General features: G+C 50.0%; 1 protein-coding gene across 1 annotated transcript in view; it reads left to right on the top strand.

The window, feature by feature from the left end:
- The first annotated feature begins 840 nt into the window (after positions 1–840).
- The window catches only part of drosha (drosha ribonuclease III), a 53,920-nt gene continuing 34,124 nt past the window's right edge, over positions 841–20,636 (top strand). Inside the window, exons 1-13 of the mRNA XM_060045794.1 lie at positions 841–1,040; positions 1,444–2,386; positions 2,587–2,655; positions 3,230–3,632; positions 4,239–4,392; positions 4,974–5,134; positions 9,655–9,735; positions 11,413–11,499; positions 11,925–12,011; positions 13,868–13,939; positions 14,993–15,074; positions 15,546–15,620; positions 17,675–17,990. Of these exons, the coding sequence (XP_059901777.1) occupies positions 1,446–2,386; positions 2,587–2,655; positions 3,230–3,632; positions 4,239–4,392; positions 4,974–5,134; positions 9,655–9,735; positions 11,413–11,499; positions 11,925–12,011; positions 13,868–13,939; positions 14,993–15,074; positions 15,546–15,620; positions 17,675–17,990 (2,528 nt within the window). The 5' untranslated portion in view covers positions 841–1,040; positions 1,444–1,445. The remainder of the gene's footprint in view (positions 1,041–1,443; positions 2,387–2,586; positions 2,656–3,229; positions 3,633–4,238; positions 4,393–4,973; positions 5,135–9,654; positions 9,736–11,412; positions 11,500–11,924; positions 12,012–13,867; positions 13,940–14,992; positions 15,075–15,545; positions 15,621–17,674; positions 17,991–20,636) is intronic.

Raw genomic sequence — 20,636 nt, 5'->3', positions numbered from 1 at the left:
TTGGTTATCAACAAGTAATGGCACTCGCCCTCTGACAACAGGGAGCATTGTGTTGTCCGGCCCCTTGCTTAGAGCGGCCAGGAGTTCCTGAAGGTCTGTTTGTCAAGGCTGTAAGCTCTATTCAGTAATACTCAATCTCATAAAAAAATACATCAACAAATAGGGAAATGATCTCATCGACCCTCAGAGTTATTCATTATAACCAATAAAGAGGATCATAATCCATATTGATTCATACAGCTGTGAGTTCTGATGTGTTTTTAAGGGTAAACACCGGTCACCCACCGAGGCCATTATGATTGACCTATCAACCTGAATAAACGATTAATATTTTAAATATAACCTTATAATGACATATTTGGCTCTGTTTTCTGCTTCAGGATGCTATTTACAATGATTTGTTGCTATGGCTACGAACAGAAAACGGGCTGTCGCACTTATGAGTCTCTTCCGCCCTCTGGTGGACGTGCGGCGAGACGTCAAACTACCTCATTGTTTTGAACCTTTGATTCTTGGCACATATCTAGTTACTACGAAATTGTAACAAATATACTGAATCAATACTATTTCGATTTTACAACCAACAGGATTCCTGAGTTAAGGTGTACTATATCCAATATCGTTTATTCTTTGAAAGGGTACTACTTTTTAACATACACATTTCGATATAAACCACTATATGAATGTGTGTTTACTAATTTGAACACAATGATTTCTGAATTCGTATTCATGAAATGATTATTAATATTATATAAAGAATAAAGAAGGCTGAGAGCGGCAAAGATACCGCACGGCGATTGGTCCGTTGTTGTCCCTCTCCTTTAGTTGTCCGACCGGAAACAGGACGAGCGTCGCTCCAGGGATCCTACACATCCATCGCAGACACCTTCGGTACTTCCCATTGAATTGACCCACTCTCGTCCCACCGTAATACGCGGGTGTAGAGTCGAGCCTCCCTTTGCAGTAACGCGTTGATGCACCTGTTGCTATGCTGATGATTTAGTGGTCCTGTCCTTTGTTGTTTTTTGTAAAAGAAGAAGGTAAGGTGTTTGTAAACATGCCGGCTAGTTAGCCTGCTAGCTCCGTATAGCCACCTGATACTGATGGCGAGTGCTGGCAATGACATCATTTACGTTTTATTACGACATGAGCGTGGTACTTTCTAAATGATTCTGCTGATATACTGTGATAACAATCTTAATCCATTAATACAATTTAAAAGTTTTTGGGATAAACAAACGGAACGCTATGCATTACTCGGACACACTACACTCCATCCGTATTCTGGTACCTTTGATGACAGACTTTGTGTCAGTCCTGCAGTACGATCACATATATTCTCTTTAGATGTCTTAATCCATGTGGGCAGCGATCAAGTACGGTCACCTGATCCTGTTAGATGCTAAGAAGACATGACCACTGACTCTCCCATCCCGTCCACAGCCATGTCTTACCACCAGGGCCGTGGCGGTTCTCGTCCGGGCTTACCCCCGGGTCAGCACGGGTCCCAACCGAACTACCGACCCAGCAACCTCCGACCCCTGCCTCCCCACACCCCCCCGTCGTCTTACCACTACAGCCCTCAAACCCATCCCAACGCCGGTTACCAAGGCAACAGAGGCGGAGGCTTCATGCCGCCGCCGCCGCCGATGCCGCACTCCGACTTCATGTCGTACCCTCCGCCCGGGACGAACATGTCTCCCGGCGCCCTGGGTCCGGGCTCCATGCGCCCGCCCTTCCCCAAGCCCCCCGTCCGGCAGGGGGGGTTCCCGGAGCCTCCGCCCAACTTCCCGCCGCCGCCGCTGCCGTCTCTCGCCAACCCCTCGGCCGGCCCCGGGGCCCAGCCGTCGGCCCATAACCCCTACGCCTACATGATGCCCCCGGGCATGCCCCCGCCGGCGCCCCACCCCCCCATGCCGCCCGCCATGCCCGCGCAGCCCGGCGGCTACCAGCAGGCGCCGTACTCGGTGGGCTACCACCAGCACCACCACCAGCAACCCCCGCCGTTCCCGCCGCCGACGTTCAGCCCCGGGTACTCCCCTGGCGGTGGGGCCGGCGCCGGGGGGCCGGGCCCGGGCCCCGGCTGGTTCAAACCAGACCCCGGCTTCAGACCAGGGGGCCAGTACAAGTACGAGAAGCCGCCGGACTGCACCCCGCATCGCCACGACGACCAGCCCAACCGGCAGAAGAGCTACGGGTATGGCGGCGGCGGCGGCGGCGGCGGGGACCGAGGCAAGACGGAGTTCAGCGCGGAGCGGAAGGAGAGGAGTCCCGACCGGCGGGGGAGGCCGGAGGCCGCCGGTCGATACCGGTCCGACTACGACCGCGGTCGGACCCCGCCCAGACACCGGAGCAGGGAACGCGGCCGCTACTCTGACAGCAGCTCGTGAGTACACACACCCGCACGTGGAAGATATCCCACCTCCTTCCCATTTCGTCGTCATTCATCTTCTTTCAGTAGCATCAATGTTATTATATTGCAATGCGTTGTCATCCATTTTTGGAGTGGAGGTCTTTATTTGGATGCGTTTTCACTGTGTGTGTGTGTGTGTGTGTGTGTGTGTGTGTGTGTGTGTGTGTTCCCAGGGAAAGGCATCGACACAGAGACAGCCGCAGGTCCCCGTCTCCTGACAGACAGAGGAAACGGCAGCGAAGGTGACTGCACATTCTCATGTTTGATTCTTGCTCCCTTCAAAGCTTAAGCAGGCAGGGCAAGTTGTTCCAGCCAAGTGGCAAGACCAAAGGTTCTAGATTTGATTTCCCAATGTATAGCGTAACCTAAAGTTATCCTTGAGCAAATATCTGTCTGTCGTAAAAATCTGTATTCACTGTAAGGCACTTATTGTATGTTGTACGTCCTTGAACTCCAAAATAGTACTGACTGAGCATTGTGTAGAATCTTATCCTAGCAATCTTTGTTGTATTCGGGGAATGGGTTAACGTAGTGATTCTAAGTGCTGGGCACTTTGTTGTATGAACATCCTTACTGTGCTGACAGTGATATATTGTTGTTTCTCTTTCTTCTGACAAGTGTACTTATTGTAAGTCGCTTTGGATAAAAGCATCTGCTAAAGGCCATAAAACTAAATGTAAATATTCAGTCTAACCTTAAGTCATCCGTGAGCAAATACCTGTCTCTTAACAACCTGTATCTGTATTCAATATGAGTCGCTTCGGATCAAAGTGCTTGCCTCCATACTGAAGTGTTTGTGTCTCTCCTGCCTCTCAGCCGCTCCAACAGCAGGGAGAAGAAGAGGAGCCGTTGGGAGGGGGAGGGGGGCCGGCGGGAGGGGGAGGGGGGCCGGCGGGAGGGGGAGGGGGGCCGGCGGGAGGGGGAGGGGGGCCGGCGGTCCGAGAGCTCCGGGCCCGGCCGGGAGAGGAGCAGCTTCTCCTCCGCCCGGAGCAGGGACAGCGAGGACTCGTACGCCGAGCGTGACCGGGAGCGAGACCGCGAGAGGGAGCGGGAGAGAGACAAGGAGCGGGAGCGGGAGAGGGAGAGGGAGCGGGAGCGGGAGAGCAGTCAGAGGGAGAAGGGGGAGGAGGTGAAGGACGAGGAGGAGCTGCTGAAACCGGCCTGGATCCGCTGCACCCACGCCGAGAACTACTACTCCAACGACCCCATGGACCAAGTGGTATTTACGACCGAAACGACACCAACACGCACTCCCAACACAGTACCAAGACTTACTTCCTTTTGATGTGCTGTTAATCTTCAGTGGGGGCATTTGGTTTCTAAAGTAACACAGTGAAGATAAGAGTATATGTGTCGGGTTGATTAAGGACATTTGGGGGTAATGCTAGGTCCATCTGCTAGCTAACATGTTGCATAGATTTGTTTGCCTACAACAGCAAGGACAGTGCAATGTCTGGGGTTCTCTTTGAAGCACGAAACAAACTATTCCTTAATGAAACATTTAATAATGTATTCAAACTCAAAGTTTGGTGTCTCATGAATTGGTTCAACCTAAATTGTAGTGTATTGTAAAACTAGGACAAGGACCACTACTGCTTTGATCATTCAAAGACTATTTACTGTGCAACACAATTACATCGACATCACAGGCTCTCGCTATCGAGCTTATTTTCACGGTCCATTCTGTATTATTTAATAGAGGTCAAAGAATTATTCAAATCCTTTTTTTTTTAGCGATAACATTTACAAGAGTTATTTTTGTGCGTAATTGCCCTTTTATTTATTGAGAGATGGGAACTTTGTTTGGTCTGGTGTGCGTTTCCAGGGGGACTCCACAGTGGTCGGCACCAGCAAGCTGCGGGCTCTGTACGAGCGCTTCGAGGAGGAGCTGATCCAGAGGCAGGAGAGGGCCAAGGCGGCGCGGCCCAAATGGGAACCCCCCCAGACGAAACTGGACGAGGAGCCGGGGTGTCCAGGAGGTAGGGGACCGCAGACAGCCCTGAGCCAGATCACGGCTTAAGACACAAAGCTTAAGACACAAAGCTTAAGACACAAAGCTTAAGACGCAAAGCTGAAGGCATGGCCTTTCTAATTAATACAGTCTCATCACTTTCAATGATCAACGATCAAACAGACATGATTTTGGCAGGACACACACACACACACACACACACGGACGCATACACACTAACACATCTATGCATACATATCGACACACATACACACACCAGTGCTGCCTCTCACTCACTCACTCACACACACACACACGGACACGGACACACCACACAGACACACACGGACACGGACACACACACACACACACAGCTCCGATAATAACCAATAATCCCAGAAGCTGTCGTTTTTGGGTTAATTGGTTAATTACCGGTCATTTAATTGTGTAGGTATAATAATACAATAAACTTTCTCATACGTGGTCCTGATAAATATTTCCATCAGACACGGTACATCTCAACAATGCGTGTTGTGACCTCCACACTGGAGCAAACGTAATGCGATGTATATCTGATGTGGACCCCGTCCCCTCCGTCCACCCGCTCAGACGAGAGCAGCAGCGACACGGAGTGCGAGTCGGACGGCGAGGGCAGCAGCTGCTCCGGGAGCTCGGACTCCGACGTGTTCGACGTCATCGCCGAGATCAAGAGGAAGAAGGCCCACCCGGACCGGCTGCACGAGGAGCTGTGGTACAACGACCCCGGGCAGGTCAGTCAGGGGGGGGGGGTACAACGACCCCGGGCAGGTCAGTCAGGGGGGGGGGGTACAACGACCCCGGGCAGGTCAGTCAGGGGGGGGGGGTACAACGACCCCGGGCAGGTCAGTCAGGGGGGGGGGGTACAACGACCCCGGGCAGGTCAGTCAGGGGGGGGGGGTACAACGACCCCGGGCAGGTCAGTCAGGGGGGGGGGGTACAACGACCCCGGGCAGGTCAGTCAGGGGGGGGGTACAACGACCCCGGGCAGGTCAGTCAGGGGGGGGGGTACAACGACCCCGGGCAGGTCAGTCAGGGGGGGGGGGTACAACGACCCCGGGCAGGTCAGTCAGGGGGGGGGGACAACGACCCTGGACAGGTCAGTCGGGGGGGCGGGGGGGGCACACTCTTTTCTCTCCCGTTTCACCCTCTCACTTTGTTGTTGTTGTGAGGGTGCAATGGCTTTCATTGCACATCATTTTCTTCTGCTTAATGCACACCTTGAGAACCCTTAAAATAGTCACATTTGCGCATTCAAATATCTTAAAACGACTACAATGTTGTATATGAGGTTATTTACTGTGTTTAATTGTGTACTTTACTCAATCCCAAATCTTTCCAACAATGTCCAAACCTAGACATGTTTTACTTTTATCCCAGGCAGTGGTGGCGCGTTAATGAAACAGTGATGCAGCAGAGACGTTATTTATTGATATAATATTGCAATATCGATCTAGCTCACTACGATGTCCCAACTATGACCAGTAGCTCATGACAGCTGCCAAGCTAATGCGTTCGCTCACATTATAAAGCTACAACGACTTTCAACACGATTATAGATATTTATACTTAACAATTATTTGCCGAAGGCTCCGTGCATAGTGTCCCCACTATTCACGGAGCCTGAGGTGAATAATTGTTTCAGTATATACTACACGATAACACTCCGAAAATAACACTTTTTGCCGGGATTTATTTGTTTTAATTAGCGTGACGAGACGACATTTTGCGACGAAAACAACATCCCGAGTTTGAGATCTCAATCATGGGATATGCTCAATATCCCGAGATAGCGAACCAATCCAATTGGGCCATCCTCACGAGGTTCAGGTGTAGCATATACTAAATATATGTATATATATATATTAGGGGTGTAACGGTACACAACAGTCACGGTTCGGTACGTACCTCGGTTTTGAAGTCACGGTACAGGACGGTTCGGTTCATAGTTATGGTGAAAAAACTGATTGCTTGACAGAACGAACATAAGTTTAATTAGTAATGAATTAAACAACAGTTTTAGCTGTCAGTATGAAACATACAAATAAAATGATGCAATTCTCCAATAACCCTAACATAAAATTAATGAAAAATCCAGTTTTAATGCTCAGTCTAGGCTCTTTAAGCTGGTATGTAAACAAAGAGTTTGTAACATATTCCTGCAGCTCTCTAAAGCTCTGAAGTTCTCATAAATATAATCAATCATTAAATAAAAGTGCAACTGCAGCCTTAACTTAAATTACAGCTTATTTATTTATAATCTATTGGTGTTTTCATTGCCTCTCGTAGGTCAGAGGCAATGAAAACACCAATAGACCTGGTGATGGCATTTGCCCGTTCTGAATTCCCAGACAGGTGTAGGGGTTGATTAAATAGTGTAGGGAGCTGGGTTTGAACGATTTGAACAACTTTTTTTCATTTTGCAGCGGTGACAGTAACACCTGGATGGTGCCGTCACGTTAAAATTGTACCGGGGGCGAAAATTTGTGCAAGTTCGATGTGTTTCCATTTGCATAGACGATCGCTGTTGAACAATGTTCAAGCTTTCGACTTGTCCACTCGTCTTTCCCCATTGTGATAATTAACCTGGAATCCAAAGTTCTCCCACACTTGGGATTTAAATGACAGGGGGGCATCTTCAAGCTCCGGTTTTCTGTTGTCGCTCGCCATGCAGTTCGCTCCCAGTTCGCTAGTAGACATCAATCCACACACAGTCGCGATCGCGCTCTGCTACTGCTACTACGCGGAGTTCGCGCACGTGCGAGCCGAGCCTAATAAGTCTAAACGGTCCGGGGGGAACTCCGACTTCAAGTTTTAAGTTCCGCACCGCAAAACAAGCCTTTACATTCGCCATATTAACGCTATGTACGCCACATTTACGGACCGCGGTACACCTCTGTAACCGCACCGAAGTGCCTGTACCGTGACGGTTCGGTTCAAATACGTGTACCGTTACACCCCTAATATATATATATATAGGCAAGATCGATTTTCCCTGGCAGTGGGGGTAGAGAAAACCAATCCCTTACAGATGACCGATCCAATTAGAGTTATATTACAGATTTATGTCGTCAAGCACTTAAAAAATGTATTCAATGGGTTAAGATCCTGGAGTTGGATTTTTAACATATTAAATATATTTAACAATATTAAATACTACTATATCCGATTATCACAACATTATAGAAACACTATTCCGTCGTCTTGATCACATGATTTGACTCAATCGGCAAGCTGCTTGGAAAAGAAACTGCTTTTTTATTTTTTATGAAAAGCTGATGTCAGACTCCTTAGTTGATTCTCAGATAATTAATAATTGCTCAAACATTCAAAAGTCAGGAGCTTCATCCCTCCTAGTGTGCAGAGAGTTAGATACGCCCTCTCTACATCCCAGTGTACACTCCGGTGGATCGTAAGTAAAAGCAATACTCAAATAATTGAATAAGACACTCTTAGGGTTGCGCCGTATCAGTTAAGTGTGGGCAGCACAGGGGTCGTTGCCAGCGGAGCGTGTACGTGTGAGCGTGCACGTGCCCTGCAGTAACATTAATTGCCACAGTGCTGGCACGGCCATGTCGAATCGTTAAACAATAGAGCGAGAACGCACTCGGTTGACGAGAGAATCTACAGTACAGCAGTTCAGCGCGTGTGCGTGGTTGAACACTTTCAGGATGTGTTCGTCTCCTCGCCGTGTGTTCACTTCACCGCCGTTGTGTTTTAGGTCAACATTTGAATGGGTAAAGTCAACCTTGATTTATGAGCGTAATTAGTTGTACACATCGTTTAAGCACGATAATTAGTGTTTGATGTCATTCTCCCAAGGTGACACAATGCAAAACAACTCATGTGTGAGTTAAAAAGCCACAAAAACAAAACAGATTTCATCTCGTCATCGTCAGCTTCGGTTTGCCGACCCAAACCCAGAAATATTCGCGCCTCCACCTACCTCCCTCTGCGATGCGCTGTTATCTAGTGCAGTTCATTAAAAACAAACCGTCCAGATCGCTTCGAAGACTAAAGCCCCTATTCCCCACAAAGTTTACCGTTGACCTAGTCTTCTCTCTGTCCCTACCCCCTGTTGAGACACACTGGCTATTAGACTAACTAGTGCCAACAAGATCACAAGCAACAAAGACACAATGTGTTTTTGTTTCTGTTTCATACCGAGTTAATGATATAACGGGGGACTCGGGGAAAGAGAGAGCGAGCGAGTGAGTAATCGAGTGAGCTGTTCCCTTTTTGTTTTATTAAACTTTTCCTTTTTTTTCATCTAGTCGAGGAAAGGAAGCGAGAGAATGATTTAAGCGAGACGCAAAATAAATATCCGCCGTCCGTCGTTCTGGCCGGCGCCCCGATGCGTACTTACCAGTCACCTCCCCGGCTCGGCTGTCTCCACACAGTGTCAGCCCAATCGGGGCCCATCCCCGGCCCTCGTCTCACCCCTCCCCCCTTCTGTCTGGAGGCCCCGACGGCCGGCCGGTCCTCCTAAAAACCGCTGGAGCGACGAGGCAGCGGAATCCTCTTATTAAGCCCGCGATGGGGACGCGCGGTGGGGGGTAATAGGATGTGGCAGCTGGTGTCATGTGTGGTTAGAAGACTAAAGATAAAAAATCCCCAATCGCCTCGTTACCGAGAGAATGTGTTGCATAATGTCCTAACCCTCCATCTTCTGCCGTTAAGGTACAAACACTGTGCAGCCTGCCTATCTAGTGTGAGCACACTTAGTTGCGTTCTTACTAGCTTCTAATTAATAATACTTTTATTCGAATAATTTGTACACCCCCAATATGTATAACTAATAAGTATAACTCCACATTTAATGTGACCATCGATATTATATCATGTTCCGATAGTCTATCCAGTCTCCTCAGAGGAATCATACGCGTGTATATGTGCATTAATCTTCTTCCTAATTAAACGCAAAGCCTTTTTGATCTCTTGGTGTTGATCTCTTGGTCTCGTGTGTGTGTGTGTGTGTGCGTGCGTGTGTGTGTGTGTCTCTCTAATCGTGTGCCTGTGTGTGTGTGTCTGTGTGTGTGTCTCTAAGTCTATGTGTGTCTCGTGTGTGTGTGTGTGTGTCTCTCGGTTTGCATGTTTGCGTCTCTCAGTGTGTGTGTGTGTGTGTGTCTCTCTGTGTGTGTCTCTCTCTCAGCGTGCGTGCGTCTTTGCGCGCGTGCGCGTGATCCCCAGCCCTGAGCGGTGTCTGATTCTGCTCCGTGTGTGTGTGTGTGTGTGTGTGTGTGTGTCCGTGCAGATGAACGATGGGCCTCTGTGTAAGTGCAGCGCCAGGGCCAGACGCACCGGGATCCGCCACAGCATCTACCCCGGGGAGGAGGTATGATTATACCATGAATAAATCAATCCACCCACCTCTCTCTTCCTCGTCCCTCCCGACCTTCAAGAAGCGGCCGCGGTTGGGGGGGGGGGCGAGGCCAAGGACGCACGCCGTCGCTCGGCCGCGTATTATCCGTTACAGGAGTCGCTCTTCCTTTAAGCGGCGCTCAATGCCGCCGCGGGGCCCGCAGGGAGGTCGGCGCCCACGGGGGAGCACTTAGAGGCGCAGTAGACGCTGCGTGCCAGGTTAAATGCGGGTGCGTGTTGTGTGTTTTGTATCAGTGCGTCCGCGGGCCCGTCCTCTGGAGACGGCCGCTAATGACGTCGTGAGGACGAATGGGGAATTAAAATGGCTGTGTTGTTGGGCAGGGTAGATGAAGGTGTAATCGATAACATTTGATGTGTTTTGTTTTGTATGATGTTATTGGAGAGTGTGCGTGTGTTTAGTGTGTGTGTGTGTGAGAGCAAACACACACACGGACTGAAAGCTTTTAGAACGTTTGATTTTAGTGTACTAAAGGATTTGGCCAGTTTGTGAAGACCCCAGGTTATTGGTTGATATTATCTCTGTCCAGATGTAAACCAGCCATGGTTTCTGTTCAACTCGCCACTCCCGGTGTTGGCGCGTTCTGGGCGGACTGTTGGCGAGCCTTTGACTTCCATTCTATTCCAAACGAGTGATTCGCAGCTCCCATTGCGCTATCTTGGTTTATCTAACAGTTTTAAGCCAATGCAAACTGCCCTGGCGAGGTCGTTTTATCCAATAGTGCCGACATCCGAACAAATCCACAAGTTAAGATTCAGTGTGTAAACAACACTGCGCATGCAGTAAGTGCAGATAACCATTTCAACAGGTCGAGATGGGTTAGGGTAGGGGGTGTTTTTCTAACTGATTGGTACGCATCCGCATTCACTTCAAATTCAGTGCTCGGTTCCCGTTTGTACGAACGTTCAGAGAACGAGCCTGTAAAGTGTACATACATTTTACATTTCTCCCAACTGAGCCAGCCGATGGCAACCTGTAGGTCGGAACCAGAAAAAGTGGCCCGCTCTATTCCAAAGTACTCATGACCTGGACATTTAACGTTCAAGACTTCTCACCCCACAGTCGCTGCCTCTCCGTCTGTGAGCGTGTGCAGTGGCGTGTAAACACAGAATGCTTACGTGTTCAAATCAGGTTAACTAAGTAACCCTCCTACACTTGCCCTAGCGACTTATTGAAACGTCGCTCTGGGTTCAGAACTATCAAACTGTCTAAAACGCTGGAGTTGTCCTCACACAGAATTCCCACTGCGCACCCCAGTCTCTTGAGTCTGTCAGCATGCGCAGTGGCATGTGAAGACAGAATCCCAACTTGTGGATTTGTGTGTGTGTGTGTGTGTGCACGCTATTGGAGAAATCTTCCTAGCCAGGGCAGTTTGTATGCTCTAACCTGGGTTGGACAGAGCAGAGATATAGATATAGATATGGTAGCTGCCAGAAATTAATAAGAAATATAATGGATGGCAATCTGCCAAGTTTCAGAATGTGCCTTCATGGCCAGAGGTGGCGAGCTCAACAAAAAGCATGGCTGATTTACCTCTCCAAATAGACAATGATATCCGCTAAAAACCTGCGGTCACATCAAATCTTTTAAGTGCTTCTGTCTTGTATATAATACATTGATCATTTCCCTCAGCCTGCGAAGACATGTCGGCTAATGAACAACAATTCTGGGAAGCTGTACCACTACAGGATCACTGTGTCTCCGCCCACCAACTTCCTGGTACCGCCTCCGGCTCGTGTTTGACCTTCGACCCCAGGAACCCATGGTGCACTGTTGACAACATTAATCCCAAAATATATTCCTGTGATACAATGATCCCTTATCATATTATCATATTTTAAGTAAAGAAAAGTAGGGATAACTGCAAGTAGAATCCAATGTTCAAATGGCATCACATTATAGACACTTTATATATATTTTTAAATTGTTTCAGTATTATTTAGTTATTTTTTTAAGTCACTATTATGACCTTGGTAAGTTGGAAACTACTTTTATTTAGAAATGATACATTAAACACAATGCACAATAATGAAAACAATATTTCACTAAATTGTTGTGAATCCAAAAAAGTGGAAGCGGTTTGTTACCATGGATGATTTGTGTTCCTATCCGCGTCCCCTCACACTCCATCTCTTCCCCTCCAGACCGACCGGCCCACTGTGATCGAGTACGACGACCACGAGTACCTGTTTGAGGGCTTCTCCCTCTTCTCCCACACTCCTCTGACCAGCGTAAGCCCCCCCCCCTCTCTCTCCACCCCGTCCGCTTCGTCCCCGACGCCAACCCGACCTCCCCAAAAACAAATCAAACCCTGGAACACGTCCTTCTCATATCCCCCCACTCGCCACAGTCACACCCACGCTCAGCCGCTGTCAGTTTGGTTATTTGCCCGTGGATCACATTCCTCACGTCGGACACATCGACACCATTAATCATTCAGAGAGGGTCTTTGTCAAGATCCTTGTACTTGACCATCCCCGTCCCCCCCCCCCCCATCCCCGTCCCCCCCACGACCGGCCCAACCCCGGCCAATAAACAACAGCCGTTTTTCTTCCAACTGACTTCTGTAGCCGGGCAGAGTTCTTTGTTGCCAAGACAAAGTCCCTCGGTCTCCGTCTCTCTGTCTCTCTCACTCTCTCTCTCTGCGACCTTGTACCAAGGTCCTTCCGTCTGCCAGGCTTTTAAAGGCCCATCAGTGAGTGTCAAGACATTAAAGAGTGCTACAGTTAAACATTACCACCCCCTGCCTTCTTGCTCCCTTTCCAGATCTTGTGTGTGTGTGCGCATTGGCAGCATAATTGGTGTGTTAGCGTTGGAGTGCCGGTGTTGGCATTAGAGAGTGCGATAGATGTGTCTCTGTGTATTAGTCTTTGAGTGTGTCAGGGTCCAAGTGTGTGTATCTTTAGCAACTTTTTGTGTAGTATCGTGTGAGCGAGTGTGTTGGCCGAGTGTGCGTGTGGTTTTGTGTGTGAGTAAGTTTCAGAGTGTGGATGTCAGTGTCCGAGTGTGTATCCGATTGTGTGTGTGTATGTTAGTCCAAGTGTGTTTTGTGCGTGTTAAGTCCTGTGTTTGTGTCTGGGCGCGCCAACCTGCGTCCGCCGCCGCTGCAATTGACTCCCGGTCTGAATAATGAATTATTCAGCCGGCGCGTTCGGTCAAGAGCCTGTCCCCGGCTTGAGAGGGAGTCGGAGGATTAGGCCCAGATTTAAACCGGCTAATTTAAAAACAGCCCTTAGTTAGCGAGCGGTATAAACGCGGGGCTCTTCGGCGCGGATTAGCATCCCTCGGAGCGCGCCGCTATTAGCCCGTGCGCTAGTTAGCCGCGGGGACGGCCGGGCGCTCACACACACACACACACGAGACGCGCGGCTCCCAGGTTAAGCTCCTAAAACGGACCCTTGTTCCCCGACAACAAAGAGCATGTAACTAGGGGGGGCTTAGACACTGAAGAGACGGCTTATCTGTTTAAAGGAGATTCAAGTCGCTTAATGTGCAGAGGAGGGCCTGTGTCCGTTGGGTGTGTGTGTGTGGGTGTGTGTGTGTGTGTGTGACAGAGGGTGTGTGTGTGTGACAGTGGGTGTTTGTGGGTCTGTGTCTTTGTATGTGTGACAGTGGGGGGGTGTGTGTGTGTGTGACAGTGGGTGTGTGTATGTGACAGTGGGTGTTTGTGTGTGTGTGTGTGTCTATGTTTGTGTGACAGTGGGATGTGTGCCTGCGGATTTGCGTCCAGCAGCACTACTTTGAGCTTGCCAATTTTCACTGTTGCTCATACTGTCTGTTCTCACTGTATGAGTAACTGTACATATGAACCCCCCCCCCCCCCCCCTCTGTGTGTGGGAGTGTGTGTGTGTGTGTGTGTGTTTGTGTATATGTTTGAGTGTGTGTGTGTGTGTCAGAGAGAAAATCCACAAGCCTTGCCAAAGCCGTACCTCGGCTCAACTCTTTGCTTGGGATTCGGAGACAAAATAAAAGAGGATTTCTCTTTTCTTCTGTTCTTTTTTTACCTCCTTAATGAGTTTCCTTGAAAAGCTGTAACCTCTACCTATCGACACGGTAATGAACCGTTCTCTCTCTTCTCCCCCTCCAGATCCCATTGTGTCGTGTGATTCGCTTCAACATAGATTACACCATTCACTTCATAGAAGAGATGACGCCAGAGGTCAGTAACCCCCCCACCGAAAAATCCCTCTCTTCCTTATCGTTTCACCCTCTTTTCTGTCTCTCTCCCTCTCTTGCTATGTCTTTCGCTCTCTGTCTCTTGCTCTGTCTCTTTACCGCTCACTATCTCTCTCTCTCCCTCTGTCTCGCTCTCTCTCGCTCTTTCTACTTCTCTCTCTCTCTCTCTCTCTCTCTCTCTCTCTCTCTCTCTCTCTCTCTCTCTCTCTCTCTCTCTCTCTCTCTCTCTCTCTCTCTCTCTCTTCTCCCCCCCCCCCCACCTCTCTCTCTCCTTTTGTCTCTCTCCCTTTCTCGTCCTTTTTGTGTTTTTTATCTTAAGCGGCTACGCCGGCGCTCGGCTGAGCCGCACGGAAACCCAGACGTCGACGACGTTCTAAGGTGGATGAAGGTGTTACTCGGGGGGTTGGGGGGGGGGGGGGGGGGGCTGCGCTGCTATCTAACAAACCCCTCCTGAAGCTGAAAGGGTGGAGTTAAGCTGATTGAAGTCTTTATGTGGGACTCGCGGCGGGTGGATTTCGGGCGCCGGGGTCGTCCCGTAATCGACGCCTTCTCCTCCAAAGCGGCGGCTCTTTTCAACCGCCATTTTGTATTCATGAACCCCGCCGGGGATCGATTTCCCATCCTCCGTCCGTTGCCGTGGCGGCGAGTGTCACCCTCCCGCTCGGATAACCTTTGACCCTGCCCCCCCCCCCCCCCCCCCCCCCCCCCTCTCGAAGGAACGCGAGCGTGGGATTAAGTCGGCACGTGGGGGAATTAAGAATTGGCCATAAGAATTGTTACGAGATATGATTATAATAATAAGACGTCTTCATATCGAATTCATGAAACATATTTTTCGTATTAGTTATTCATTTGAATGTGGTACGCACCTCAGCGTCCCTCGCCTTCTGGAGCACAGAAAGAAAATCTGCAGTGATATACTTTTATTAATGCCGTTGAGTTTTCATTAGTATCATGTCTTGGTGTGTTTGTGTGTTGCCTGCTGCCTGCTTCCTTGCCACCTGTTGCCTGAACCCGGGTCGTTCCCCTATTCCAGAACTACTGCGTCCAGGGGCTGGAGCTCTTCGCCTCCTACCTCTTCCAGGATGTCCTGGAGCTGTACGACTGGAACCTGACAGGTACTGCGCTGCTGACAGGAGCAGGTACCGCCCCGTGTACCGGGGCGGCGTCTTGGCTCAGGAGGTTGAGGGGGTCGGCTGGTAACCGGCAGGTTGCTGGTTCGATCCCCGGCTCCTCCTAGCTAGAGGGTCGAGGTGTCCCTGAGCGAGACGCCTCACCCTGACTGCTCCTGACGATGAATTGCAATGAAGCTGGGAGTGATTTTGCGTTTTAACAATTTTGCGGTCCGACAAAATGTTTACCTTTTTGAAATGTTTTACCTTTTCAATGTAGCGGTTTGCATATATTGACGAATTGGAGCCAATTGTCAACGTTTCAATGTTGCGAGCGATGTTGCCATTTTTCTGATGTGCAAAATCATTTGGCATATTGGCGCTATTGGCAAGGGGAAGATTCCAGCAATGGCGTGGCTTTAGCATCGCATAATGTCAGCGCTAACGTTCTCGTTGGCCCTCCCCCCCCCTCCCAAGGCCCCGACTGGGACAACCTGGATCCTGGCTGCCAGAAGTTCCACTTCATGCCCCGCTTCGTGCGCTTCCTCCCGGGTAAGGACGCCGCGTGTCCCCCCCCTTCCTCCCTCCCCTCCCTCCCCTCTCCTCCCTACAATGCTTTATCAACACCCTGCCGATTGCTTAATTCACAATCATATGATGCTAGCTGCCAGGAACCGCATATCGGCACATGACAACGGGGGGGACAGAATTAGATTTTTAACCTTTTTATAAACGTGTATTATTTTAAATCTGATCCCAGAAGTGTTGGCGTGTTAATTGGTCGCTGGTTCTGTAAGAGCTCAGTCGGGAGAATGGGCCAATAATGTGATCATTAGCCCGCTGTGTTGAACAAGAGGGATCGCTACGGACTCCGGTGAGGTGAAGGAGTATCTCTTCAAAGTGTTGAGTAAACACTTTCATTCAGATCACCTCAAGGACAGACGCCGCTATCTCCCGGCACACCGGTCTGCTTAATGGCTGCCTCTGATTGGTCTCAAATTAGTGTCAGGTGGCGGGGTCCCCTCACAGCGAGCTGTGTTAAGTGTGGGGGTCCGTCTAGCGTGAAAGCGCTTGGTTATTTTGACTCCCTGCCTCCAGCGGTCACTGGCATCCCCGCTGCGTACCCTCGCCTACGGAGAGAGGTAAAATGAAGAAACGAAACACACACTTTATTGATGCCCCGTCATCTCCCCCCCGATTCAGTGTATAGCATACATGGTGTGCTGCCAGATTCACACCTAATCATAACAATGCAGACATGCACAGGAATCGCAGGCTTCCCTGCATGCATGTATGAGCTCTGTCTTAATGTGCCACCTAGAGATTGATGCACATTTGGCAGAAGTACAAACTATTTCTGAGAATTGACACAAAGCTGGGATTCAGAGGGCGGGATTCCGGTCTTGTGGTAATGGGATTCTCATATACTCACCCGGATTTGTATGAGGATTTATGGAGCATCATCTCCTTGCATGGCTAACCCCCTGATGTTGTTACCGTGATTCGCCATGACTCTGCTGTCGGTTGCAGTTCGTTCCCGTCCACACAGTGGCGCTGTTGGGCTGTCGTAGAGCCGGTGTCTTTAGTGATTTGACGCCTGTGGCCTGTGCCTGCCTTCCCACGAAGCGAGAACTGAAATAAATATATACAACAAAAGCGAGTTCTTTCTTAGCTCTTCCAATTAAGCGTAGGCCACAGCAACAAGAACGGTGGCATTCCTACAAAAAAATAGGTAACACAAAAAAGTGAAACCTAGTTTCAGTCAAAGATTTAAAGGAAGGGGGAGAGAGAACAGGGTTTTTTGTGTTAAAGAGAGTGAGAGATGGTGAGAGAGAGAGAGAGCGGTTGATATTCTCTTAATGCATTTCCCCTGCAAAGCGCCAGACTTCTTTGCGCCTCCCTGTTTGTGTGATTGTCGGCCTGTGTGAACACTTGTAAATGGAGGTCAATCAATTTTGCATGAGTGTCTATTAACCTGAGTCCATTTTGACCTTGTCCCCCCCCCCCCCCCCCCCCCCGTGTGTGTGTGTGTGCAACATAGTGGTGTGTTAGCTTTGGAGTGGGGGTTTGTGTGCATGTTGCATTAGAGTTTGCTTTAGATTGTCTGTGTTAGTCTTTGAGTGTGTGTGTGTGTGTGTTAAGCATCTTGTAGTGTGCGTGTGCAGTACACCCTTGCACTGCTACGAGCCTGTAGTGTTTGTGTGTGGTGTTACCTGTAATCACAAATGCAAGCGGGGGGGGATATTGCAGTGAAGTCTGTAGATATTGCGGCGGATGTTTCAAGCCGTAAATAGAACAATAAAGAATGTTTAGTGTGTCATTCAATTGTGCTGCGTCTATCTCCCATCGTGCATTTTATAAGCAACACATTTGTCACGGCTCCGCAGAACAAAAGACGACGTTGTGCAGTTGTCAAAAGAAAGTTTCTCGCCTTTTCGCAACGCCCTTGTCTTGTTCTGCTCCTGACAGTTTCTCCACTCCCCGTTTTCACTTCATGATTTCCCACGTCGCTCATGTGTCCGTGCCCCTCGTCTCCCCCCCCCCCCCCCCCCTCCTCCTGTCTTCGCCCTCCTCCTCCCCCCCTCGTCTCGTCTCGTCCCCATCAGACGGTGGGAAGGAGGTGCTGTCCATGCACCAGGTGCTCCTCTACCTGCTTCGCAGCAGCAAGCCGCTGGTGCCCGAGGAGGAGATTGCCGACATGCTGCAGTGGGAGGAGACGGCCTGGCAGAAGTACGCCGAGGAGTGCAAGGGCATGATCGTCACCAACCCCGGCATGGTGAGACGCCGCGCGCCTTCTCGCTCCCTTCTGCTCGCCGTCGCGGCGTTGCGCCTCCCTCCATTATGTTCCTTCTCCTCTTTTGTTCCTTCTCCTCTCTCCCTCCCTCTCCCCTACCCTCCTACCTCCCTCCGGCTCATTCCTACGTCCTGTCCCTCCTCCCTCCCTCCCTCTCTCCCTCCCCCTCCTTCATCTCCTTCCTGCTCCTCCCTCCCTCCCTCCATCTTGTCCCTCTTCCTCCCTCTGTCCATCTCCTTCCTACTCCTCCTCCCTCCATCTCCTACCTACTCCTTCATCTCCTTCCTACTCCCTCCTCCCTCCATCTCCTACCTACTCCTTCATCTCTTCCTCTTCCTCCTCCCCTTCATCTTGTCCCTCCTCTAATTCCTCCTCCCTCCTTTCCTCAGTTGGGATGCTCCTCCTCCTCTCCTCCTCCTGTCGGTTTCCCTCCTCTCTTGCTACCCTGATCCTTACCTCCTCCTCCTCCCTCCCCCTCCTCTCTCTCCCCTCTCCCCCTCCCCCTCCTTTATGACAGTGACTTGACCTTGTATACCGCCATCCTCAATGTCAATGACCCCCCAACACACACACACACACACACACACACACACACACACACACACACACACACACCTGCCTTAACCCCTGCGGTCGTGGATGCTACCGTTCTGGCGGCCGTGGCTCTCGTAAGCCCCCCCGGTGACACGCGTGAGCCCCCCCCCCCCCCCCCAAATTATATTCCAAGGGTGTCTGTTAGCACGCCGCGGCTCAAAGAGGGCGATGTCCCTGTGAAGACGCTCGACCTTTCCCGCCCTTCGGGTCCATAGTGTCTTTTTATTTATTTATTTGTTTATTTATGGTCGCCCCTCTCGGCTCAGGGATGTAATTGTCTCCCGTTGTAGGGGGGTAGGTGTGTCAGTGGGGGGGGGGGTAGGGGTAGGGGTGTCTGTGGGGGGGGTCAGGATGGGTCGGTCGCGGGTGTCATGTGCCCTAAAAGGTTGAACGCGGACCCATAAAAACATGTTTGAAGTGGTCACGGGACCCCCCCCTCCTTTGACAAGGAGGGGAAATTGAGTCAACCCGAAGATGTATATCTCTATATATATATATATACTGGTTTACACAGTACATCCCTGGGAGGGGAGAGTAGTGGCTGAGACAAAGATTGCCCTGCCACTCAAGCGCGGGCCGTTGACGGGGTCGGGAGTCTGGGCGTGGGTATATCTTTAGAAATAAACAAGTCAAAGCGATTGTCGACCTCTCCGTCATCCGGGGCCGCCGCGTGGCGCGGGACGGCGACGGCGCGAGAGGAGGTAGTTATTAATACATCTGGATGGGCTCACCCCCACTCCGAGACGCCCAGCAGTGCGAGCAGATGTTGTCCGCTGTGGCGTGTTGCGTTTGACATTTCTGAGAGGAAGGATTTGTATGAAACCGCCTGTAGAGAATATGTGTGCTTCGCATCGTGTGTGCGCTTTTCACATGCATAGTTTACTAAATAATAAGCATTTTAACGATACAATTTTTTTCAAAAAAGTACATCAAACTCCACCTCTACTGCACCTTGAAGGACATAACCTCAGTCCCAGACCTTTTGATTTAAATCGTAGGCGTACGCCTCGTTTCCACATACGTATGTTTTTCGTATCCGTGTTTCCGTACATTTTACGGAAGGGGTCGCTAGTGTTTTACGTACGGACATGAATTTATTTACGGACAGCCAAAAAGATGGGGGAGCGTATGATAATGGCCGTTTTTAGGAGACCGGTACTTTGGAACATGAGGATCGACATATACAGAGATAAAACAAAACCAACCAGGCTTGGAAAGAGATCGGCGAGGAGTTTGGCCTGCAAGGTACTTGTTTTGTGAAAAACATAAAAACTTTCATACGGTATCTCCGTAAAACGACGGCGAAAGTTAAATTTTTTGACGTATATTACGGACATACCGGACAGACATTTTACGGAGGGGAGGAGTCTTGGAGGAAAAACGGACATTACGGAGAATCACCTAGGATTGAATGGACTTTCGGTCGCAGACGGTTGGATCGCATACGAGAATGTACGTATGTGGAAACGAGGCGTTACACAAGGTACATTTGTCAGAAGAAAGATCTGTATCGTTGCCAAGCCCTAAACCTGTATACAACAACGATAGCGAGGGTAAGTTACTAAGTTCAAGGAGGTACGACATACAGACAATAAGTGTGTGCATTAAGTGTGAGGACGTACAACATACAATAAGTACGTAAGGAGGGGGTGGGGGGTTGGCTATGCAGAGTCTAGATGAACTCTGAACGATTCCTCCCGAGATGTACTGTGTATACATGAGGACCGATAAGTGGCTCCACTCCTGAATTGGTCCAACGCGTGTTACGATCGCGACGACCTGGGTGTCGAGGCTCCGGAACCTCCTCACCTTCTCTCCCCGGTTTCTGTAGGCGTTCATTCAAATGACCTTCACGCTTCTTTTTCTCACATGCGACCGCCATCCGTTGTCGCCCCTGTGTGCTTATTTTCCTGCCCCCGAGAGCTGGAACTACTCCTCCTTTTAAAAAAGAAAAAAAAAACTTGAAGGCTGCGTGCTGCAATCAGCCGTCAGCCCTCGGGTAATGATCCACCCAGATGGTGCTCTACGCAGGCCAGGGCGTGCGTGTCATCTTCTTTCAATCAACCTTGGCAAATCAAAGGCGCTGGTTGGTGGGGGAACCGGGCGAGCTCTAGCGCTAACGGCGCTCATCAAGCTAGCGCGCGCGGTTGCGGCAGCGTTTACAATGTATATACAGTTAC

The sequence above is a fragment of the Gadus macrocephalus genome, chromosome 23, assembly GCF_031168955.1.
Source record: "Gadus macrocephalus chromosome 23, ASM3116895v1".
NCBI classification, from domain to species: Eukaryota; Metazoa; Chordata; class Actinopteri; order Gadiformes; family Gadidae; genus Gadus; species Gadus macrocephalus.
This window is presented reverse-complemented; position numbering and strand designations above follow the sequence as displayed.